A 24,970-nucleotide genomic window follows, 5' to 3' on the forward strand; every position below is an offset into this window, starting at 1 on the left:
GTCAACACTGGCAAGTGTAATATTTGCTGGTTCTGTCCGATCAAGGTTCTGGAGGCTCAGATGAAGGAAGACCTGGCTGACAAGGAGAGCCTCGAAGCCAGAAGGGCCCAGCAGGAGGAGGAGTCCAGGGAGAACTGCAAACTTATCAGTGAACAGAAAGCAGTAAGGAAACACAAAATGCTTTTAAAACATTATATCCACTCAGGCATTTTCTAGTATAATTTCTATCTAGATTCAAAGTATTGTATATTGTCACTGTCTAATACCATAGTCTAATTTACTAAACCATTTTGCAGCATTAGTAACATCTGCATTGTATATTATTGTATGTTTTTCCCCTTTCAATTACATTATGCAAGTCCAATGTATGGTATAAGTCTCAATGGATTAAGTTGGTGAAAATGTGATGACTTGTGACTTTTTCATTCTCCTTTGAATTTGTTGTCAGAATTTGACAACTAGACTCCATCAGTGCTTTTTGTTTCTTTACACAGTAATTTGTCATAGGGGTAAATGCGTTGGAATGTACAGTTGGATTAAATTGCAGTATACTTCATGTTGCACTATAAAGCCTAGGCTCAAGTCCTAATCTGGTTAATGTGATAGAATTGAGGCAGTTAAGAAGCTTTTAGAGGCAGTCATCTGACATTGACAGTAGAAGGTTCAGGCAACACCTTAATGGACTCTAATAGGATTTCATTGCCGTACAAAATTCAGTTTCCTATTTAAAACCTTGTGCTGCTGTACACCATGATCCTTAGTAGGATTTGACTATCAATCAAAAGGGAATGTATCCTTGCATTTGAGCCTGTTTGTTGGGATTTGATTTCCACCATGTTATTTTGTCTCCCCCATCCTACAGACCATTAATGCTATGGATTCCAAGATGAAGAACCTGGAGCAGCGCATCGCTGAGCTGTCAGAGGCTAACAAGCTGGCCGCTAACAGCAGTATCTACACCCAAAAGAATATGTGAGTTAACTAGACCTTCTGCCCACACTGTGCTTTTATGAGTACCCCCACCCACACTGGCTCTGTCTCCTCGAGCCTCCAATTGCTTCATTAGTGTGAACTTACATCTTTGTGCACCACAACTCATCGGTCTCCCCTGTGTGTAAACTGCACCATCCCTCAGGTTAAAGCAGCTATCATAGTTATATTTTTATCATAACAAAATTAATTGATAATGTGAAAACAGTGTGACATTGTGAAACGTATCACTCGTAGTGATGGTACCTACAGAAAATTAACACCTGAACCTGCAGCGCCCCTTGGCTTTATGGAGCTTCATAGCGAGTTTTAGCTCCCTGTTTAGCTGCCCGGACGCAACTTTACTGGAATTAGTTACAGTACAACAATGTAACTTGTTGGCTCACTAATTTGTATTCTACTTAAACTAATAATCTAAATGTTTTTATATGTTGAATAAATCCTATGAAACGCTGCAGAAAGTTGCCTGCTTTTAAATAGTCATCGGTGTGTATATTTTTTCAGGAAAGCCCAGGAGGAGATGATCTCAGAACTTCGGCAGCAAAAGTTCTATTTGGAGTCTCAGGCAGGCAAGCTGGAGGCCCAAAATGCTAAACTGGAGGAGCACCTGGAAAAGATGAGTCAGCAGGAGCAGACCAAGAGGACCAGGTTGCTGGAGTTGGAGAGTAGGCTGCGGGAGGTAGGGCAACAGGAAACGTAGCTCAAATCTGTTAGCTCAAGGTTAAGTAATTCACTTTAACCAGCACACAGTGTAGCCTTTCATTATTACTATCCACAGAAGGGATTAAGGAAGTTGATCAGCTAGCGAGCTGAGATCCCTTTCAGATAAACGGCTAATTAAATACTGTAGGTCTGTTAATAGTTTACGTTTAAACTGGAGGACTTCGGTTAAAGCTCTTGAGCAAGATGCTGTTTGTCTTTCAGATCTAGGCTGCAGTCTGACCTCCCTGTGAAAGCTTAGAATTGTGAAGAACTCTTTAAGATTCAATGACATCTAACATTCATACATTAAAGTTAGTTGAAGAAAGATTTTTCCTATTTCCTATTTTCCTATTTCCATTGGCTATATGTGCATTCAATGCGAATCTATTCTATAAAAAGACGCTTTGACATAATTGAGGACCACATTGCCCCCTTTCTCCTTTTTGAGAGCTCTCACCCCTGGTGTGCTGTCTGCCAATTTTACTGGTGGACAACCTGCTGACTAGATGTCATATCTCTACCTCCACACACTCTTCCCACTGAGACGTGATACACAGATTGGCACTAATTGCTGGCCTTTCTGCACTCTCACATAAAAAACACATACTGTCTTCTCCCACACACAAATATGTACTTTCAGATGAGATACACCGGAAATCTATGGGGCAGCTAAATGCACCAATGTGTGTCTCAGCTTATCTTTTTTCATTCATGACTCTTTACCACCACAGAGTGTATGTGTTCTTTTGAAAAGCTTTGAAAAGTCTTAAATTGTTTTATTTTTAATTCTTAACAAGTATGACAGTTTAAATCCAATTACTGAGGTCTTTTTTCTTGTTTCTCTGTGCTGTCCAATTTTTGTACTTTTGCAATAGTAGAGATTACATCTGCATTTCTATATCTAGCTAGTTGGACTTGTGCCCTCTTACATCTTATTATTGTTCCACTGTCCCACTTTTTCTTTTACTGCCCACCCAGCTTGCATTACTTCATCTTAATCTTCTTTCTTAATCACTTTGTTCTTTTAATTGGTCTTAAGTTTATGATGGCATTAAAAAAAGTTCCTGAAAGGTCTGGAAATTGGCTGTAACATACTGAAAGCAAAGGTAGCCAATATGTAGTTGTATAAGTAACTTTAAGTTTCACATTCATGTCAGTTATAGCAGAAAGTGTTAGTACAATAGTGAAATGTGGGTCAAATGGTTTCAAGCAGTCCCCTATGTTGATGTTAATCAGTTTTTAGATTCCCTCCAAATCACTGAATCACCCTGATGTCCTAAAATGCCTACCATCTGGTGCTCTGAGTGGGTTTAAAAATGCTGAAAATGATATGCAAATACAATCTGTTTCAGGTCTGATTTACACTGTGATGTACACATAGCATTCAACCTAGTCCTGTTTCTTTATAGATGGGCTTAGAACATGAAGAAGAGAAGCTGGAGATCAAGAGACAGGTGTCAGAGTTGACCCTCTCCCTGCAGGAGCGTGAATCTCAGATTAGCAGCCTGCAGGCTGCTCGTCTAGCCCTGGAGAGCCAGCTGCAGCAAGCAAAGACTGAGCTGGAGGAGACCACCGCTGAGGCTGAGGAGGAGATCACCGCCCTCAGGGTAAGACGAACGCGTGTAAGCACATATGTGTGCAATCAGAGTCACCCATAGACATACAGGTGCACAAAGATTCAAACAAATACATTTAGATGTAGGCAATCTGTATTCTGCATGCAGTCAGAAGGAACGCTATTTTGAATAATGCTGTTAACATAACATCATTCTTCCTTTTATGTAGTAGTCAGATGTGGTTGTAATTTTGCTCTTCATTTGCTCTTGTTTCACACAGAATCACAGAGATGAGATTCAGCGCAAGTTTGATGCCTTGAGAGACAGCTGCTCAGTAAGTGCTGTCACAGCCCTTTGTCCCTGCTTTCAGCAGCACAGAACAATTTTTTCAAAAGGTTTCACAAGACCTTTGAATGTATGGTGATTCATGTTCAATTCTAAAACTCACAATGTAGCAATGTAATCTACTGAATCAAGTCTTTGGCAGAGAAGCACCGCTACCTTTCATAGTGCATTTTTCTTTGTCAAAACATAGTCCATACAGGTCAATTTTACATAAACACATTTAAATGGAGATAGTAGATGAATAACATTAACGCATAACGTTCAACAAATCACGTCCTTCAAATTTCAAATAAAACAACTCAGAGATGCTTTTTAGTATTTGACTTATTTAATTAAACATCCATTTCCTAATTCATGCATTACACACGTTAGTCTTTTACTGGTGGCATTTTTCAAGCAACTTCACTATCAGCGTAGACATTAATTTGAGTCATTGTATTTATTGTCTCTATTTTTATCTTTATATTTCTCTGTGAGTAATGCAATGCAACAATTTACCATAAATAAATCCCAATTCTCATTGTACATGTTCAATATCCCAGCTGTGCTATCACTGTACATGATAGGCTATTCTGCCCCTGGCATTTGTGGCCAGGACCTAAAAATAACTGTTCACTTCCATAAGTAAGGCTAACACCTCTCTACCTGTTTGCATCGCTTCAGGTGATCACTGACCTGGAGGAGCAGCTTACACAGCTGAGTCAGGAGAATGCTGAGCTGAACCGGCAGAACTTCTACCTGTCCAAACAGCTTGATGAAGCTTCAGATGAGCGGGAGGACCAGCTGCAGCTCAGCCAGGAAGTGGACAGGCTGAGGAGGGAGGTGGCTGACCGCGAGATGCACCTCAACAACCAGAAACAGGTAACACACACACACACACAGGCACATAAATGCTTGAAAGCTCTTAAATATAATTAACGGTATAACTACAGTGCCTCATATTGGTAGATATAGTGGAAAGTTGAAGATATTGTTCAGTTAAAATTTCTTCAGTGTGTTATCTTTCCAGTCCCTCCAGAAAAATGCGATTATGCGCTCGCATAATTCAATGCCTAATCAGCCAAAGTCCGCATATTTATGTGGGGGCTGCATTTTTTCAAATACGCCGCATAATTTGCCGATTTCCGCGCAAAATATGCGGGGCTTGCATGATTTCATAATCCATGCATTTTCGTTGCAAAAAAAGTCACATATATCTTAGCAGAAAGTTGAAAAATGTTGCGTTTACTTCACTCGAGCAGCCATTTTCCCCTGTTGCCATGGGAACGTTATGAAGTGACGTAATTATGCGACGTGAACATCATCGAAAAGCTGCAAACCCCGCGATTAAAACCTTACAGTTGTAAGTATATTAGTAGTATGTAAATTTACGTTACAGTAAGAGATTGCACTTATTTTAACAGAATGTCTGTTCTGTATAGCTACCTCTGTAAACAGGAAGCACACATTTTATTTTTTTATATTTTATTTATTCATTTTTACAGAAGTTGTAGCATATTCCTTATGTAAAGCTACAGAACTTGTTTGACTCATCAATGTTTTGTAAGTTTGAGCCATGTGTTTATTAAGGTCTGAAATAAAACAAGATGAGAACTTAAATATTCCCAGCACTTTCTGTGATGCTTGCTTATCATAGGAAGTAATGAGAAATGACTCTTTACATTAAGGTAGTAGCCTAGTTAGAACAGGGTGTTGGGGGAATCCCTTTTTTCCCCCTCTTTTTGCAAGTTCCCGCAGTTTTTGTAAGTTCCCGCAATTTCATTGCATAAAATTGCATAAATATCCTGCATATTCCATTGCATTTTTTTAAGAAAACGTGCCACATAATCAAGGATTTTTGCCCGCAACAATCACAAAAAAAACTCTGCATTTTTCTGGAAGGTCTGTCTTTCAGCAGGGCAACAGACTGTAAGTAATGTTGTGCTTTTAACCTCATTTATCCTCATGTTCCAGTCCAAAGATGTAATGAACATTTAAACCTCATTACAGAGACTGTGTCCTGTTACTGAAAATGCAGGAAAGATGACAATCACGTGGTTGTGCCAAAAGCTGTGAAAGATGTTTTTCTTCAGTCTGCTCTTTCGTATATCCTCCCAGAACATTGAGACACTGAAGACCACATGCAGCATGCTGGAGGAGCAGGTGGTGGAGCTGGAGTCGCTAAACGATGAGTTGCTGGAGAAGGAGAGGCAGTGGGAGGCTTGGAGAGGTGCCCTGGAGGACGAAAAAAGCCAAGCCGAGAGACGCACCAGAGACCTGCAGAGACTGCTGGACAATGAGAAGCAGAACAGGTAACACACAAGCATGAACACAAAGTTTACTTACACTGTGTTATTATACATGAGCAAGACTGCACTGTCATTCCATTTATATATTAAAATGTATTGCTCTTGTAACACTTGCTGTTGTGCTGGATACAGGCTGCGTGCAGACCAGCGCAGCACTGAGTCTCGCCAGGCAGTGGAACTGGCAGTCAAAGAGCACAAGGCTGAGATACTGGCCTTACAGCAAGCCCTGAAGGAGCAGAGACTGAAAGCTGAAAGTCTGTCTGATACTGTGAGTCACAAGTGATTGTGTGTCTTACTTATGATCGATCTTTAATCCCTGTAAGTGAAACAACAAATAATTAATTTTGAGAGGGGAAATCCATGCTATGTTTGTAAATTCAACTTTTATCTGCAACGAATTAATGTGCACTTACATGTTCACACAGCTCAATGATCTGGAGAAGAAACACGCCATGCTGGAGATGAATGCCCGCAGCTTACAGCAGAAACTCGAGACAGAGAGAGAACTGAAACAGAGGCTGATGGAAGAGGTAGAAAGTGAAATGTGACCGCACAAACACGCATATGTATTCATAACATTTAAATTCCATTTATGATGTGACCTTGTCTACTATTCATTCAAAAACATGAAACCAAGGAGACAATTTTTAAAGGAATGAACTTGAATTTAACTGTGGATCTCCTGTTTGGGGTTTCTGTGTGAGAGACATCTCCTCTAAATTCAGTTAATTGCTACCAGTCTGAAATGTGGCTGATTTTAAATTAGTTTTCGTAATTTAAATATCCGTGTCCCTACAGCAGGGGAAGCTGCAGCAGCAGATGGACCTCCAGAAGAGTCACATATTCCGTCTGACCCAAGGCCTACAGGACGCCCTGGACCAAACCGACATGCTAAAGACTGAGAGGACCGATCTGGAGTACCAGCTGGAGAATATACAGGTGCTCAGTGCAATACAGTCTCTAGGGAGAAAGAGAGTCCTAGTTAGATATTACAATAGTGCGACGGATGTTGGCAAGTGTCTCAAGGGGACCAAGATGATATAGGAATCCTAATTCATGTGTTCTCAAAGGGGATTCTTTTAAAGTTGTCTACTGAGGTATTTCCTTCTCTGAAGATCTGTGTTCCCTCCTGCAGGCTGTATACTCCCACGAGAAGGTGAAAATGGAGGGGACCATCTCCCAGCAGACCAAACTCATTGACTTCCTTCAGGCCAAAATGGACCAGCCCACAAAGAAAAAGAAGGTCTAGGAAAGAATTTTATGACTTGATAAACAGCTTCTATCTAAAGATTTGTATGTATTGTGTTTTTCTTGCATAGTTTTAGTAACATGTTTCCTCTCTGAGCAGGGTATATTCGGGCGGCGTCGGGAAGATGTAGGCACCACAACTAATGGAGCACTGGCTCCACAGGCCCAGCCAGCAGTTCCCCTGCAGTACGGTGACATGAAATTGGCTTTGGAGAAAGAGCGCTCAAGGTGCGCAGAGCTGGAAGAGGCTCTGCAGAAGATGAGAATAGAGCTACGATCCCTCAGAGAAGAGGGTAAGTCCTAGTGTTAGGCAGCACAGTAACACCAGATATAAGACCGGCTTTATAGGCAGCAAGGATTGAGATGATACTCTAACCCTGGATTATTGTCCTTCCATAGAGAGGGCCAAAATCTCTTGTAGGAAACAGTCTCTGTTCGTGAGTTTTTAATTATTGTTGAGTATAGAGATAGCATCAGATCGTATGATAGTAAGAGAGGTTGCTTTAACTCTGGTTATCATATTTGTTTTTATTAAAACCATCATGAAGGTAGGTAGGTTTGCCATCTGAGATGAGTAATGACAACCTAAGTCAGCTCAAGAAAGCGTGTTTTGTGCCTCCTCCCTTATCTGTTCTCAGACGTATTTTAACAGTTGCCATGGCAGCGTCCTGTTCCATTACCTACACCTGCCAGGTCCTATGAGATTCATTTCAGAAGCTATTAGTTTTTTGGTTATGGAGCCATATATTTTCAGCTTAATGGCTATTACTGATCTAATATTAGGTTGTTTTATTTGTTTATGGTGATACAGCAGCTCATTTCAAAGCCCAGGAACATGTGGCTCCTTCCACGCCCGCCCAGGCTCGACATCAAATCCTCATGTCAGCCATTGTCAAATCCCCAGAACATCAACCCAACCCCAGCAGCCTCCTCAACCCCTCCACCCGCTGCAAGGAGACCTCCACACCTGAAGGTCAGTCTCACACTAACACACACAAACAAACAGTAAACAAACACACAACACACAATAAACAAGCACAGGTAAAATACTGCCCCCAGCCTATCAGCCTGAATTTGAACCTAGGATTTCCTGTACATTTACCCCCCAAGGGAGTTGTTCACTCTTATGCCATCAGTGTCAACTCCAGTTGACCCTCTGTTCATGTATTTTGTTCATGTGGTGTGTTTCTGTGTGTGTTCTTTCTATGGCCTGTCTCATAAAGCAGGATTTTGATGTAAATAAAGGTGGATAACTGTGCTCAGTACATGTTAAACCTGGAACTTGCTGCAAACCAGGGACATGAACTGAAATAAAAAAAACTTTTTTATTCACCATGCTTTTATCCAGCTAACATTGTAATCCTGCTTTGCCCTGTCTCACCAGGTAAGAATAGTGGATTAGCCAGGTAACATTAGTTTTCTGGGCTTTTCTCTATCACAAAGTTAAATTAACCTTTTTATGTGGTTTATCACCATGGAAACTGAACCTTTACAGCATATATCATAACAACATAGCAGGTTCAGTGGATCATATCGAAATGTGTACACAGTCCATCTCCTAATAAAACATAACAGCAGCAAAGTAGAGCTTTCTTTGTGATTCAGGCTCCTGACTATCCGTGTTCCTTTACTTTCACATAGCTATTGTTAGACTGCTCTCTCCTTTCTGTCTCTTTCCTCTTGCTCCTCACAGAAAAGAGGAGGGTCACCTTTGAAAGTAAGTTAGCAGTCACCACAATGTGTCTTCTGACATGCATGAGCTCATCTACATGCATGTTTTACCATACACACACGCTCATATCATTCTGTACATCTGTCTTACTGTCTCGTTGTCAAGCTGTAACTTGACCAAAGACTTTATTCTTAAAGGTCAAGTTTGACGTGACTCTCTTTTTTAGCATTGTTCCTGAAATCATAATTTAGATAGCATATGGTTGGATAGGGAGCTTTTCACCCAGAAGCATTTTAATGCATCCCATGGTCATTGGCATGCATAATCTGATTCTGAATGACAATATTGGTACACTTCAACATTGATATGCCTAATATCTGCACTTTAAAATAAGTCATTCATTGTTCAAATTGCCCCATGCTGCTTGAAAACACAGAATTTCCTGGACTTCTTGCTGACCTTTGAAATTATTTGGCAAAATATTATGGTGTTATATTTCTCTTTCAGTAACTCCTAACCCTGCACCTCTTATTCCCTTTTTGCATTGCAGAGTTTGGTCGTCGTGTGAAAGAGAGAATGCATCACAACATCCCTCATCGTTTCACTGTGGGTCTCAACATGAGGGCTGCCAAGTGTGCCGTCTGCCTGGACACTGTGCATTTTGGACGACAGGCTGCCACTTGTCTAGGTTTGTTTCCTGCACTGTAGCTGGGAGTACTGAATGTGAAGATATTTCAGAGGACAAATTTACTGGCAAGCCAGAACAAAAATACGAGAAATATTTAGTGTGGCCCTCAAATTAATCTCCCTCACATGGTGGAATACAATCTTGTTTTGTTTTGGCTATCTTTGAAGTTCCTACTGTTATGAGGATTTTGATACAGGGCATAAGTGCACAATAGCCTTTCTCTTGTCAGTTATTGTAATAACAGCAATAAAAATGATGATTGCTATATGTATATTTTGGTTGTGATAACCCCTACCCGTCTTTCTCTCTCTCAAACATGAGTCTTTGAAAATCTCAATAATAATATAAAAGAGCTTTTTAATAAACCCAAATTTGCATTTTCATAGACTCCTCTCTTTTTGTTTTATTATAGAGTGTCACACCCTGTGTCACCCTAAATGCTCACCATGTCTTCCGGCCACCTGCGGTCTGCCAGCTGAGTATGCCACTCACTTTACAGAGGCTCTGTGCCGAGAAAAGGCAAACTCTCCTGCGCTGCAGGTCAAAGAGGCCAGTGGGCATGTTCGCTTGGAGGGATGGATGAAACAGCCTAGGTAACTTTTGACCTCACTCACTTACTACAATACTGTGAACCATGTTTTTTTCTCAGCTTTGACAGTACCATTGGTTTGTTTGTTCACACAGAAATGGCAAGCGTGGTCAGCAGGGCTGGGAGAGGAAATATGTGGTGCTTGATGGAACAAAAGTATCTATCTATGATACTGAGCCCAGAGAGGGTCAGTACTTCATATTTTGAGTGGTTTAATTTTCATTGGTAATAGAAAAACACATTTTAAACTTGACAGAACAAAACATTGCTGATCCATTCCTTAATGGGACAGTTTGTAATCATTTAAGTCTTTATTTTACCATGTAGATCAATACAGCAGTATTCAATATAAAAGTGTGGTGTTTGACTTCTAGACTGTATTAAAGCTGAGGAGGAGTTTGAGATCTGTCTGCCTGATGGAGAGGTGACTGTTCATGGAGCTGTTGGAGCCTCTGAGCTCATCAACACTGCCAAGTCAGGTACTGGATCAATACCACCTAATGCTGCTACACTCATCCTATTGAAGGATTTCAAGTGTATCATCCCCTCCCCAAATTTTGAATTGTAAAATGTTGACATTTCTGCTCAGCTGTGAAATTAAGCTGTTAGCCAGATAGCCAACCAGTCCGTCTTTCTTTGTGCGTACGCAGACATCCCATATGTGCTGAAGCTGGAGTCACATCCCCACACCACCTGCTGGCCAGGCCAGTCTCTCTATTTCATGGCTCCCAGCTTTCCTGACAAGCAGCGCTGGGTGGCTGTACTGGAGTCTGTGGTGGCTGGTAGCCGTGGATCTAGAGACAAAGTGGACTCTGATGCTGTAAGTATAGTGTGTACATATTGTATTTTTGTGATTGGGTTCAAAATTTGAGTTTGCCTATCAGATGTGTGGAAAAAAAAAAGACAACGCAGTGTCTCCTTTATACAAGACAAACTCATGTATTATGCACATTTCAAAAAGTAACTTTATCCAAGGGTGGCTGTATTGTTTGGTGTGAAAATTGGGTAAAATATATTGAATGCCTCCATTAAACATCAGCCAGTGTCTTCACTTCTTTTTCTCTCTCTCTCTTCTTTCTCTCTCTGCATGTTCTCAACATCCACGTCTCCTATTTATGTGTTGTCATCGTCTTTGTTGATGTGATTATACTGTGCGTTTGTATCTCCATTCAACTCGGTTGTGTGGATCATATTATAGGCAGGTGTTTCTAAAAGACAGAAGAACCTATCCCCTCTGGTTCAGGTACAGTAAGTAGCTGCACGAACGTTTGGGCTTCAGTTGGCTGAGCATGCAGTAGTAGCTGTACACATCTACGCATACAACACTGATGTTGTTCAGTGCAGGTCAACACAGTCCCAGACTGAGTTACTGAAAATTTTCCATGGAAGGAACTGTCCTGTGATAAACAGTGACCAAACAAGCACATCACTTATATTATACATTCATAAACTTACATAATGCATGGATGTGAATAAGCACTGCTGTGCACCTCTGGCCTGGTGTCATATGCTATGTCATGCATGCTTCTGCAAAAGCTACTGTGGCCCCCTTCTCTGAAACATGACAGACACATGTTCACACTTCTTTAGCAACCTGAGCTTAACTTCAGTCTGCAGGCTTCTGCTGTTGGTGTTTGTGTCTTTATTGCTGTTTTAGAAGCAGTCTCCCCTTCCTTTTACATTCTGTGATAAATTACCCTTGAAAATAGTGTCACATTTTTTCTAAACCGTACGTCAGCATTTCCAAAAACTGTTACCCATGCTTTGTTAATTTTATTACCTATTCAAATGTGTATTTAGTTATGGTTTATTTTGTAGGGACAGATACAGTAAACATACACTGAAAACAGCTATCCAATGCAAGTATCATAGTGTTTACAATATATGATTGCTGAATATCAAAAAATCTATTTTTGTTTCCAGAAATGGGCATTAACATTCTCCACATTTCTGGGAAAACGTTTCACAAATGCAAATGAATCCCAGAGTTGTTTGATATAGTTGATGTCAGGGCTCTGTGCAAGCGAGTTAAGTAACTGGAAAAAACATTTATTTATGGACCTCAATGCGCAAGGACATTTTCGTGTTGTGACAGGATTCAAAGAATTTATTGTCATATGCACTGAAATGCCACCAGTACATTTCCATGCAATGAAACATTTGTGCCTTTGCTGATCACCAATCAACATGTCCAAAGTATACACAGTATACAGTAACTATCACACAGTTGCACACACTTTATAGGGCTACAGTATAAACATGCACATACAGAAACTACTACAGTGGGTTAGTAGCTTCCTGCCCCTGTGCCCTGCAGACAGTTTTAAACTGTTGCGGATAAACACTCTCTTTAAATGAGTGGTTACGATATATTTTACTCGATGGTAGCAGTGAAAAATAAAACAAGTGACCTGGATAAGTGTTATATAAAAGGCATTCTCCAAACCGTTGCCACTATGTTGAAATCACATCATTGTCTAAGATTAACGTTAATGGTTCCCTTTAACTGGATTTGAGGGACCTAAACCAAGAAAAACAGCCCCACAGCAAGTATTTAAAACTGTGGATATTGATGTCTACGTACTTTTGGCCACATAGTGTGTGCATTTTTAGTCCCACTATGTTTCAACCCAATAGATCAGTTTCACACTGCTGCACTTGTCGCTTATCATAATTAGTTGCCTAACTGCTACTGGGAATAACTGTTGCTATGAAGCGGTTTCTATGGCCACCCAGAAAGCAGTTATACAGCTTTAAATATGCTGACCGAATTGTGTAGAGTATTAGACACTGTCAAGTACTAAAAGTTTGCATCAAATGCTTGCTAAATTCCCAGTCTTGTTTAGTTAAACTTTGATTTGATATTTTAATTTAATCTATGGTATATTTATTTTATCAGATATATATTGTGTTGTATTTAGAAAAGTTCTTTGTAGGACTGTTTGTGTGAAGACAACATTAAACATGAAAAGAAATGTAGAAAATTATTATTTTTACTTAGCAAAATAATAAAAGGATCATTTTGGCATTGAAACTTAATAGTTTCAGACAACAGACAACACCCATCCCAATTTAAAAGTAGTGTTTTTTTGTGTGTTGTCTTTGGAGAAAAGATGACCGTTAAGTGATGCAGACATCTTCAGCTTACATGTGAATTTAATTTATCAGTAGCGAAGGATGGATTCACTAATCAAATAGGAGAAATCTCTGTGTTTTGGTTGGTAACGGCTCTCTGGCTGCCATCCTTGCTGGGTCACCTTTTCTTGTTCTAAAAACAACTGATTTGTGGAAGATCTGCCTAACCTGCCCCTTCCCTCTGCTCTCCCTCTCTCTTTCTCTCTCTTTCCCTTTCTTTCTGCTTCTTGTCTGAATAGAAACTTCTGGGCAATTCTCTGCTGAAGCTGGAGGGTGATGACCGTTTGGACATCAACTGCACTCTGCCTCTCACTGACCAGGTACAAGGACAAAACCCTGTGCCATCAATAATAACATAATGAAGTTTACTTTTTATTTGTTTGCTATGTTTGGCATTTAGTTGACTCTCTCATCCTAAGTAACAGAATCTGTCAGTCTACAGTCTGTTTGACTGCTGCCATTCTGCTGCATGTTCCACGTGTTAACTCCTATGATCTACCTCATCTTTTCCACTCAGATCGTGTTGGTCGGCTCTGAGGAGGGTTTGTATGCTCTAAACGTCATAAAAAACTCTCTGACACACATCCCTGGGCTGACGTCCGTCTTCCAGATCCAGATCCTGAAGGAGCTCGATAAGCTGCTGATGATCACTGGTCAGTACACAATATTTAAGGGGGCCTTTACACTCAATTATAAACCAGTTATATTCTGTCAGTGCAAACTATACTGTATTAGTGTTTCAGTAATAAATTATAATTCTAGAGGCACAACTATTTGATGTATTAGTTATTATTATTATTATTATTACTATTATTATTAATACTACGTAGAAGGTACATCCAGCGGTTTCTGTTGTCCTGATAAATCAGATAATCCTTACATGTACTTGTACTGTAACATATAGCATGATATATATATGTATATATGGTTTAGTCTTTTAGAGACCGTTAGCTGGTAGTCATCGTGTGTGTGAATGCACTGCTTTAAACAGGAGATTGCTTGTGTTTCTGATCGCACGTGGTGTGTTTGTTGTGTCATTTAGGAGAGGACAGGGCCTTGTGTCTGGTGGAGATCAAGAAGGTGAAACAGTCATTGTCACAGTCACATCTCCCGGCTCAGCCTGACCTCAATCCCTTCATCTTTGAGACAGTCAAAGGATGCCACCTCTTCTCCTCTGGAAAGGTGGGTTAGCTTGTCACCACTTCTACAGAGCAAAATTCCTCTAGTTAGACTGTCATTTAGTCAGTTAATAAGCTTAACATCACAGTAATAGCATAGCCGTGTGCTGTCTGATTGCAGATATTTACTGCTGTCCTGTTTGCGGTGCTGCTCTTTCTTTACAGATTGATAATGGGACCTGTATCTGTGCTGCTATGCCTAATAAGATTACAATTCTGCGACATAATGAAAGCCTGAACAAGTTCTGCATCAGGAAGGTGAGTGGGCCTTAAAGATGGATAGATGAATGATAATATCAGAAAGGAGAAGCAGTGTTTTGTAGTAAAGTATACGCTCCATTTTCCTTTAAGTAGTAATGAGTTTGGAAAAAGTGATGAATTTTTGTTTGTATTTGCAGGAGATTGAGACATCCGAGCCCTGCAGCTGTATCCACTTCACTGGCTACAGTATCATTATTGGCACCAACAAGTTCTATGAGATTGAGATGAAGCAGTATGTGCTGGAAGGTAGGTCACACACCATTTTTATTTATTCATACAAAATCCTGTATTGATAGAACATTTTGAAACAATGTTTTCTGCCATCCAGATGATGTTCAAAGCAAGTCTACAGTCTTATGTTTCTATTGCTATGAGGTTTCAACATTTACACCTGAACAAGCTGAATGATACTGATATGATTTCTTTCAACAGAGTTCCTGGATAAAAACGATGTGACGTTAGCTTCAGCTGTATTCGCCGCATCCTCCCACAGCTTCCCCATTTCCATCATCCAGGTCACCACGGCTCCACAGAAAGACGAATACCTTCTCTGTTTCCACGGTTAGACTTTGATATTTTTGTCTGTATGGGCACACATATATAGGATGTAGTGTGTGGTGTGTGCAGTGTCAACACATGTGCGAGTAAAAGAGCCAAAAACTGAATTTATTTTAATAGGAGAATAATATTCTCTTTTTGATTTCTACGTCACATTTCTGACAGATTGACGGTGTTCATCATCACTGTTAACTTCTATAAACAGGCCATTTTGTATGATACCTGGAATTTTTCTTGCAGAGTTCGGTGTGTTTGTAGATGCATACGGCCGCAGGAGTAGAAGTGATGATATCAAATGGAGCCGTCTGCCTCTCTCATTTGGTTAGTATGTTTTTCTTTCTTTAATGGTCAATACGTGATTTACGATATGATGTTAAGTGAATTTCTGGTATTTCAGCGTATAGAGAACCCTACCTGTTTGTGACCTACTTCAACTCTCTGGATGTTATTGAAATTCTGGGACATGCTGCTTTGGGGTAAGACTGCCTTCTGCTCCTTTTATCAGTACCAGTGCATCAGTTAGGGTTTACAATTTCCAGTAAGCATCATCATCCTTTTTATTTATCTTTTAATTAGTATCACTGCACATTGTAGTGATTTAATTAATTTCCCATTACTGCCAGTGCTCCATAAATGTCTCGAAGATACAGTGTCTAATGTTCTTATTTCTTTCCAGGCCCCACTCATATGCACACCTGGATATCCCAAACCCACGCTACCTTGGCCCAGCCATCTCTTCTGGGGCCATCTATCTGGCCTCTTCCTACCAGAACAAACTGCGGGTCATTTGCTGCAAGGGCAACCTGGTCCAGAGTCAAGAGGGTGTAGGAGACCTGCAGCGGAATGGCTCTGGACGCAGGTGAGCACATACACTATTTGTTAAACCTGCTACAGGTCACACTTCTGTCTGTTCTTTCCCATTCCCTTCATAACTCATTTACACAATTACACATATCTAATGTCCCAAATAATGTCTGTTCACAACGAGCTGTCAGCTTTCTGTTTTTTTGCTGTAACACAGTTCTTATTTTAGTAAATTACATTTTTATTTCTAAAGGAAAAAATTAAATAATAATAATATACATTTGCACCAGAATGTACAAATAATACATAACTCTGTATTTAATTGGCCAATCTTAAATTTGGGACATCCCATATTTGTTTGATTGACAGCTGCATTATTTACATATCTTATATAAATGAATAAATAAATGTGTCTACTGAAGGGTCCTACTCTAGAAAGATGTGCATTTTATTTGTTTGATTATTAATTTCTCAGTCTACTTGAATATTTTACTTATTTATTCTTGTTTTGTTTTGTTTTTTATGAGGTTTGGGCTTCACTTTTATACGGAAACTGTAGAGTTATCCGGTGTACACTGGTGCTGTTGAAGGGTCAATGGGAATATTTGGCATTGCTGGGCACAGGTTGGCATCCACAGGTGGTGATGGTTAAATTTTGGCCTTTATGTGATCTGGTTATAAAACGAGAGTAACACCTTTATTTTGCTCTCTACAGGAGGAAGAGTTCATTTTTTATCTGTAACAAATCCTGAGATATGTCTCTTTCAGTCAAAATTACTTTAAAAAAAAAACCTCCTATCAAATGTAGAAAATAAATTGTTGAATAAAGTCATTGCTTTTATTTCATGAGGCTGGTCTATTACAATTTGAAGCTCTCTCACAACTGACCCTTTATTTCTCACTGTGCTGAATTTGAAAACTGGCTTGAAAGCCAGTCAAAGCTTTCTTCTATGGTTGTTGTCATCAGCCACTGACTCCATTCTCTTTTTAGAAAACAAAATCGAGTAGATGGTTTCAGTCTCTTCTAATTACGAATAGCAATACGCTACATTTTCTCAAATGAGCTGGGTTGTGAGTCCCTCATCCTCACCACATCTGTTGACCTGACGGTGCCAAGCAAAGCCCATGACCCAAGGCACAAACCTTTTGCTCCCTGCCCGTCTTTATGCCTTGGTTCCTCCCCAACAGCCCTAACAAGCGCGGACCTCCTTCCTACAATGAGCACATCTCTAAAAGGCTGGCAGCCAATCCCCTAGTTCATGGAGATCCCGGCACACCTCACCGCTACCGAGAGGCTCGCACAGAGTTTCGACGGGATAAGTCCCCCAGTCGTCCACTGGAGAGGGAGAAGTCTCCTGGCCGGATGCTGGAGAGCCGGATAGTGGGGTCTCCAGGCAGGGCCATGGCTGACCCTCGGTTAGAGCGCTCCCCGGGTAGGGCCATGGCAGACCCTCGAATGGACCGCTCTCCCGGTCGGATGATGGATGTCCGTAGGGAGAGGTCCCCCGGACGATTCGAGGAGCGGCAAAGGCTTCATACTGGCTCTGGTCGCACACCCATAAACCCGGTTAACAAGGTCTGTGAATCATTTCGTTTTGTTTGTTTCTGTATACAGTTGATGCACTATTGTTACTTCTCAAGTACAATGACACTAGGTGATCTAGGGATGGCAAAGTCAGTCGTTGGGTCCACCACTTCGGTCTAGACTGAAATATCCCAACAACTTATTGGTTGGATTGCCATGAAATTCTGTACATACATTTGTGGTCCATAGAAGATAAATTCTAATGACTTAATGGTGACCCCATGACTTTTCTTCTAGTGCTACCAGTGGGTTGACATTTTTAGTTTTTAGTTGGTACTTGATGGACTGTCATGAAATTTGGTGCATATATTCATAGTGCCTAGAGGAAGAATCTGAAGGACTTTGGTGATCACCTTACTTTTCCCAACGCAAGTGTTTACCTGACTTTATGTCTTTATCCTACAGGTATGGGACCAATCCTCTGTTTGAGAGAAAGCAGAGCCACTTACCCAGCATGGACAGAGAGATTCATCTTTGGAAAGGGAAAGAAGGGAGCAGAGTGAACCAGTGAGAATGTCACCAACTCATGATGAAACACTGCCACACATCAGTTTTGCCTGACATCTAAGCTGACAAACCCACAGAGGAAAACAACTGTAGCCATCAGAACCGAGAGAGAACGAGAGAAATAAATAGATGTCATTAGAATCAGGTTATTTTTCTCAATGAACTGACCCGACTCAATAAAGGTCAACAAAATGCCATATTCAGCAACTTTTTGAGCAGGGTTTTTTGAGATATATTTCAGTATGTGCTCTGTACTCTGAGAAAGGATTAGTGATTCAATTTGATTTCTTCTTCCAAAACAATATATGGTTTATGAGTTCTCAACTTTAAACTTGACTCGGTGGGTTTTGCTAGTTTCAGTTAACTCCAGACAGTAGTGACTACAATAGATAAGCACAGCCGTAGCAACTTTATCTTACAAGTCAATGTATTGACTTAAATATTTACAAATTTACAGTCACTAGTGAAAATGGCAGATAGCATTAATACAACTGGCTCCTCTCCATGCTCAGCTCCGTCCTCAGTAGCTTATAGATCAGGGCAGGAGAGTGCATCTAACAGCATTTGTGGCTCCAGCCCTGCGCTGACGTGTCTACACACAATCATTATCAGCTAATTACAATCATTCTCTGTTAACTTCAGTCTTCAGTCGAGACTGTGGTTAGTTACGGTGACGGGACATGGCTGGAGCACAAACAAATTTAAATGAAATTTAAATAAATGAAACCTCCCTGCCCTGTAGAACCACACACCAGATGATTGTCCGCCCTTAGATAGGTCGACACTAAAACTGCACTACCCACAATCCTCAGCAGGAGTTTCTAATCCTTCAGAACGCTATCTGACTGTAAATAGACAAGACATAATTTTATATATATTGAGAAGGAATTTCAAGGCTGGATAAGCCATGTCTATTTTTGTTAAAGAAAAAAGTGATTACGTGTCCTCTTGAATGTCCAATGAGTATTCTTTTAATATGTCCAACCATCCTTTATCAAGTGAGTGATTGTATCTGGATCCAACTTGTGTATGCACTTCCATCTGTCAAAGGCAAAACCTCAGTGCTGAAGTATACAACAGGAGGGGGGTGTAAAAAAAAATCATGTTTGAAGCTTACAACATAGTACTTGAGCATTTCTTTTTGTACAACGTCCCATATATTGTATATAACCCAAAATTGTTCAAGGTGAAGATGAAAATAATCTTTGTTTTTTTCTTGATTCGTAAATGGCATGGATATGTATATCTGAAATGAAACGGAGTGTTGTCTTCTGCTTCTGCCTCATTTGGGTTATATTTTTATTATTCCACAATTTAACAATGAAGCACGTGAATAACATCTCCTTTCTTTTATCTATTACCTATTTGCACAGTAGACCCATACGATTCTAAACCTCTTCTGTTCCTTTTATTAGGACACTCTTGGCAAGTTAAACAGCCAGTCCAACCATGAAACGCACTCGATCTGCCCAAATTCTCTCATTGTCAAGGTGCTTGCACTTGAGAGATGCCACACTTTAACTTGCCCAGTGTGTCTGTTAACAGTAGGGGGCTCAATAGGAAGATGTTTCTTCAACTTTCTGAATCCGCTTTGGTTCTTTTTAGACGTAAAAATCTTCCTGAATGTATTTAAGCCAAGAAGAAAGAACTGATTCATTGGTCACAAATGTTCAACAAAAAGCACCCAATGCTGCAGATTGCACACATTTCCACTGGTCTCTACAGAACTCTATACAACAAGGGTTTTATTTTATTTTTCTATTCTTTTTTTTAATTTGTATTTCCTTTCACATGATCCTGAATCATAATGCCGTACCGCTGGATATGATATTGATGTCTGCTAACAAATGTTTTATTAGCGTTCCCTGTAGAGATTTTGTCACAGAATATTAAATATTATAACCATTGTCTTTCACTTCTGCTTTACCTCCTTATGTTGTGCTTGTGTGCCTACGAGCAAGCAATATCTGCTTTCCACTTGCCACTCACACTTTAGGCTGCCTGAGAAATGACCATTTGTCCATGTCCATTGTGTTAAGAAGAGGTTAGTCTATTTATAGGTGTCTGATCCCAGCGCTCAGCCAACGCGACAATGGCTTGCCATTCCAGTCACGGTAGCTGCAGCGGCTGCTCGGATCAGAAACTGAGAAGAGCTGAAGGAGAAAAGTTTTCAACAATAGCATCTGCTCTGTCGGTTAACAATAACTCTTCTAATTCTGACCACCGTGTATGCACTACGCTGCGAGACAACACCGCTGACATCTGCTGTTCGCTCATCAACAGCATTTTATGTGACAGTGAGTGGACTGAGTGCGGCGAGGCTTTCAGCGCCTCTTCTTTATATAGTGGCCTCACCTCCTCACCCGGCCCATTCAGCTCATTTTCACAGACTGTCACTTTTCTTGACCTGGGAAACCACAAGTGATACTGGATGAGCTGTTAATGGTGTACAGAGACATAGCACATTGCAAGGACATGTGCAGTCAGTACTTGAGTATGTCGCACCTACTGCTGTCGACAACACTGAGCTTAGTTTCACAAGCTCTGTAAAGCCTACATCAATGCAGTGTTCAAAGTAAATCCTCCTTGGGGCTTGGCTTCCTTATGAATTTTAAGAATCAGTGTTTTCCCCATGTTAACCTTCTTTGTGGGCCGAAATGAACAACTTGCCATGGTTGCCATCTCCCCATCTACAGGCTCCAGTAGAGAAGAAGCCAACCTAGGTGAGAAAGTTTCCTGTCAGACATTTAATTGGCGTGATTGTCAGCAAGTGCATTTATCTTTAAAGAATAACTGAGCTCTCATGAATACTGCACTATGACAATGTCGGGGAAAAGTAAACTGGCGCCAGTCATGTGAACAAGCATGTGAGAAATGTGACTAAGGTTGGCGGTAAAGCGGTCCTGACAGGTCAATAAATTGCACTTAATGAGCTGGTGATTTTCACGCTCTCTCATCATGTCTTGTATCCAGCGAGGACAAGAAATGATTGATACACAGATTAGAATATCAAATGAAACAGTGACAAATGATTTTGTTAGTGAAAGTAGGTAAAATCCCTGAAAATCCCAGTCTTTGGAGATATATATAGATAGATATATGTAGCACTGGGTATTTTAAAAGACACAAAAAGATGGTTATGGCCAGTCAAAGTGGATTGTAATCAGATTACTGTAATTATGTTCAGAAAAATCTGAAAAGCCCATTTGGGTAGTTCAAACAACTGGCTGATTTCTGCCATATTGAGAACAAATTTGTGACTTCATCTCTTCTGCAGTGAAACTCTGGCTCAACAATAGCACCCATGTCATTCATACCATGTATAAAAAGAGAAGAAGTGCAGACTTTAAAACCAGTCATTTGCATTTTAAGTTAATACCATGACGTTCTGTAGTTTAGATAGTCAAAACTGGTCTGTGGACAGAAACAGTTTAAAGTGATTAAGTGCTTTAACCTTCAGTCTGCTCTTGATATTCTAAACCAGTTATTCCAATCTCTTTGTCCAATGTCAGTCATGGTAACGCAGGACGAATGGCTACTACACAAGGGTGTGTGTGTCTGTGTGAGTGTTTATTGCGAGCATGCAATACTGTATGTGCTGTATGAAGCATCATTTACCTGTTACTTCCTAAAGAGGACATAGTTTATAAATATCATCCAGTGGAGATGAGGGTTGGGGCTACAAAAGGCTACCCACAATCTCCCCATTGTTCACTGGCATCATTGTTGGTCTGACCTCCCAGCTGCTCAGCCATGGTAAGTCGCTGTGTGTGTGTGTGTGTGTGTGTGTGTGTGTGTGTGTTTGTATGTGTGTGTGTGGGCCATCTGATGGTGCAGGACAGATATGGGACATGATTATTTGACATCAAGGATGCTAACTTTGTGTGGACAGATGATAGCAATAATTGAATACTCATTTTATAATTTGAAACCATTTAATATTTTAACAGTATTCAATATTTCTGAGCATAAATTCATTTTCTGCGATTAATAATTGGCAGAAGTAGATGATTATTAAGTAAAAATGAAAACACTGGCTGGTAGCTTATGTTGCACTGTTTCATTTTTACCAACCTTTCCCCAGACATTGAATGCGTTGCTTTATATGGGCTACATTTAATGCATCCTAAATTACAAACAATATATTTTAAAGGGAAAATATTGTTACTTGTGCAGATATAAATCTTCTAAGCAATTTAATGAAGTTCATGCACGATTACTGAAAGCAATCTCCCACTTTTTAGAAACAGTTTTCTGTTAAGCCATACGATCCCTTTTATTTATGTTGTCTGACATTAGCTTTACTTTAACCGGCATGTAGCGTCTACCTCATCTCTCCTTTCTTTGTGCCAAAAGGCCCCCAAGAAAGCCAAGAAGAGGACAGCAGAGGGAGCCAACTCCAATGTGTTCTCCATGTTTGAGCAGGCTCAGATCCAGGAATTTAAAGAGGTGAAAGCTGCTCAACCCATTTTTATTTCACCCATTTGATTTGGCTGTGAATGACATAAGAGTTGTGTAAAGGGTCTTTGAATATGCATGTTAGCTCACCATGTCCAGTATTATAATCCAAGTGTTCTTAAAAATACTCAGCAGCACATACAGAAGTCCCATCTACGTCCTCCTCCGTCTCTCCATTTCGAATTGTTCATCCTTGTACTATGTCCACCTGTCTATTTTCCTGCCCCCGGCTTGGCAACAGTGAGGCTTGTGGTATGCTGGTATGAGGGTCAGTGGTGCCCAGACATCCAGAGTGTGTCATCAGTGATTAGGGTGCAGATAAACTGCTGGGCATGCCCTGGATGCCAGGCTAAACCCCAGGGGGCTTGCAGGTTATAAATACTTAACAGTGATCACCTTTAAAGATGGCAGACAAAATATTCAGGGGTAGAAAGGGAATCTAAAACAGTGCGACAGTGATTGAATTGGGCTGGAAGCATGTGGCTACAATCTGTTTGCAACTATCCCTTTTCAAGACCAGGAGACTCATTTATATGTACTGACCTCAGGCCTTCACTATCATGGACCAGAACAGAGATGGCTTCATCGACAAGAATGACCTGAGGGACACTTTTGCTGCTCTAGGTACGTCAACATCACCCACATTCAGCCTTACAAGAGGTTGTGAACTGATATTCATGTTGAATGTTTGTTGCCGTAGGACGTCTCAATGTGAAACAGGAAGAGATTGATGAGATGCTCAAAGAGGCTCCAGGCCCAATCAACTTTACCGTCTTCCTCACCATGTTCGGTGAGAAGCTGAAAGGTAAGGATACACGGGCTAAAGATGAAAATCGAATCTGGAAATTATTAATTAAACTATGTTTGGCTAAATATGCTAACCGGTAATGTATCTAGGTGCCGATCCAGAGGAGACCATCCTCAACGCGTTTAAAGTCTTTGACCCTGAGGGGAAAGGGGTGCTGAGGAAGGACTAGTAAGTGACTCAACACACTCCACTCCTCACACCACGTCAATTTGCAATATGGAAATTCATTGCAGGCAGCGTTATGGAAGCTTTCTCTCACAATTTATGACCGCATCTGAGTGCAATCATTCATCCCAGAACTCCACAATAAAGGAAGCCATAATGACCTGCGCATAATTTCCTCCTGTTGTGAACCTCGTCATCTCATACAGTGTTTTTTTTTTCTCTTTTCCCTGTTCAGTGTGACACATATGCTAACAACGCAAGCAGACCGATTCACCCCTGAAGAGGTACACTCTAGTCCTTTTGCAGTAATTATCCTTATTATGTCAGATTGCTGTGTGTGTGTGTGTGTGTGTGTGTGTGTGTGTGTGTGTGTGTGTGTGTGTGTGTGTGTGTGTGTGTGTGTGTGTGTGTGTGTGTGTGTGTCCGTCCAAAAACACAGAGGTATAAACGTCATCGTGACGATCGTCTACATCCACGTCAGAAACATTTTCATCCAAAAACAAACCCATCAGTGAATCATCAACACACCTTCTCATGCACACTGAGATGTGTGTTGTCTTTGTAAAAGGGGAAAGAGGGAAAAGTGATGCTAATATCTGTTTTTTTTTTTTTTTTGGTGGTTAGATGGAGCAGATGTTTGCTGCCTTCCCCCCAGATGTAGCAGGGAACCTGGACTACAAGAACCTGGTTCACATCATTACCCATGGAGAGGAAAAGGACCAGGAGTAAACCTTTTTGTCAACATGTTCATCAAATAGAAAGTTCGTCTCTTTGCTCGTACATGACTTGAAACTGGCCCACTGCCCCTTGAAGGAGATATGGACTGTGGTGTATTTACACATCTTTATGTTGGCTGCATTGTCTCTGTACAGTACTCAAGAGGATCAAAAGTTCCTGCCAGGACCCAAAAATGCCCATTTGACAACATCAACATAGTGAGCTGTGTTGCTTCATATCTGCTTTATCCACAGTATGATCCCTCATCCACCTGAGACTTATTAAATTAGTCCGCCTCATCATTTTATACACTCTCTCTCTTTTTCATAGAAAATATCCATTTGTTAAGTCTGTGCATGTTCGTCTAATAAAAGTTTTCAAAGACAGGAGCCCATTTTGTCATTCTGATTTTTTAAAATATATGAACAACACAGTGAGGGAACTCTATAGAGACTATACAAAATAAGTTTTATTCCTGTGAGTGGTGCTCATGTGTTTATAGGATCATCAAATTACTGCTTGAACACATGCCTGCACTAGCTAGTAGTTTAATTCCATGTTAGGTAGTGAATGTGTGTACTTGAGAATAGCGGTTGGAGATCCCCTGAAATCCCAAGAGAGAGAGATTTATCCAAAACATGCCGGTGGGATAGTTTTTGTGTGCGCGTCCGTGTGTATTTGCCTGCGTACGCATGTACAAAGTAGGATATGTGTGC

General features: G+C 40.5%; 2 protein-coding genes across 8 annotated transcripts in view; both read left to right on the forward strand.

The window, feature by feature from the left end:
* cita (citron rho-interacting serine/threonine kinase a) overlaps positions 1 to 20,021 on the forward strand; it is a 40,577-nt gene extending 20,556 nt beyond the window's left edge. For 2 of the 7 annotated variants that reach the window (XM_051415440.1, XM_051415441.1), the window contains exons 20-50: positions 46 to 162; positions 863 to 972; positions 1,495 to 1,669; positions 3,102 to 3,299; positions 3,529 to 3,582; positions 4,257 to 4,454; positions 5,691 to 5,884; positions 6,014 to 6,149; positions 6,307 to 6,411; positions 6,680 to 6,820; positions 7,017 to 7,124; positions 7,230 to 7,422; positions 7,941 to 8,102; positions 8,823 to 8,846; positions 9,352 to 9,489; positions 9,902 to 10,082; positions 10,174 to 10,265; positions 10,453 to 10,557; positions 10,729 to 10,898; positions 11,277 to 11,321; positions 13,453 to 13,533; positions 13,731 to 13,866; positions 14,256 to 14,395; positions 14,557 to 14,649; positions 14,790 to 14,898; positions 15,085 to 15,213; positions 15,451 to 15,531; positions 15,608 to 15,686; positions 15,887 to 16,069; positions 17,203 to 17,590; positions 18,005 to 20,021. In XM_051415440.1, the coding sequence (XP_051271400.1) occupies positions 46 to 162; positions 863 to 972; positions 1,495 to 1,669; positions 3,102 to 3,299; positions 3,529 to 3,582; positions 4,257 to 4,454; positions 5,691 to 5,884; positions 6,014 to 6,149; positions 6,307 to 6,411; positions 6,680 to 6,820; positions 7,017 to 7,124; positions 7,230 to 7,422; positions 7,941 to 8,102; positions 8,823 to 8,846; positions 9,352 to 9,489; positions 9,902 to 10,082; positions 10,174 to 10,265; positions 10,453 to 10,557; positions 10,729 to 10,898; positions 11,277 to 11,321; positions 13,453 to 13,533; positions 13,731 to 13,866; positions 14,256 to 14,395; positions 14,557 to 14,649; positions 14,790 to 14,898; positions 15,085 to 15,213; positions 15,451 to 15,531; positions 15,608 to 15,686; positions 15,887 to 16,069; positions 17,203 to 17,590; positions 18,005 to 18,028 (4,089 nt within the window). In that variant the 3' untranslated portion in view covers positions 18,029 to 20,021. The remainder of the gene's footprint in view (positions 1 to 45; positions 163 to 862; positions 973 to 1,494; positions 1,670 to 3,101; positions 3,300 to 3,528; positions 3,583 to 4,256; positions 4,455 to 5,690; positions 5,885 to 6,013; positions 6,150 to 6,306; positions 6,412 to 6,679; positions 6,821 to 7,016; positions 7,125 to 7,229; positions 7,423 to 7,940; positions 8,103 to 8,822; positions 8,847 to 9,351; positions 9,490 to 9,901; positions 10,083 to 10,173; positions 10,266 to 10,452; positions 10,558 to 10,728; positions 10,899 to 11,276; positions 11,322 to 13,452; positions 13,534 to 13,730; positions 13,867 to 14,255; positions 14,396 to 14,556; positions 14,650 to 14,789; positions 14,899 to 15,084; positions 15,214 to 15,450; positions 15,532 to 15,607; positions 15,687 to 15,886; positions 16,070 to 17,202; positions 17,591 to 18,004) is intronic. The other 5 variants (XM_051415443.1, XM_051415446.1, XM_051415444.1 and 2 more) reach the window with 3 other exon arrangements.
* A 1,697-nt stretch (positions 20,022 to 21,718) lies between these two features.
* Positions 21,719 to 24,643, forward strand: myl2a (myosin, light chain 2a, regulatory, cardiac, slow). The gene is made up of 7 exons (XM_051416062.1): positions 21,719 to 21,862; positions 22,463 to 22,555; positions 23,113 to 23,188; positions 23,265 to 23,369; positions 23,462 to 23,540; positions 23,773 to 23,821; positions 24,162 to 24,643. Exons 1-7 carry the CDS (start codon positions 21,860 to 21,862, stop codon positions 24,264 to 24,266), a joined length of 510 nt encoding a protein of 169 aa, XP_051272022.1. The 5' UTR covers positions 21,719 to 21,859; the 3' UTR covers positions 24,267 to 24,643.
* The last annotated feature ends 327 nt before the right edge of the window (positions 24,644 to 24,970 follow it).

The sequence above is a fragment of the Dicentrarchus labrax genome, unplaced genomic scaffold (assembly GCF_905237075.1).
Source record: "Dicentrarchus labrax unplaced genomic scaffold, dlabrax2021, whole genome shotgun sequence".
NCBI classification, from domain to species: Eukaryota; Metazoa; Chordata; class Actinopteri; family Moronidae; genus Dicentrarchus; species Dicentrarchus labrax.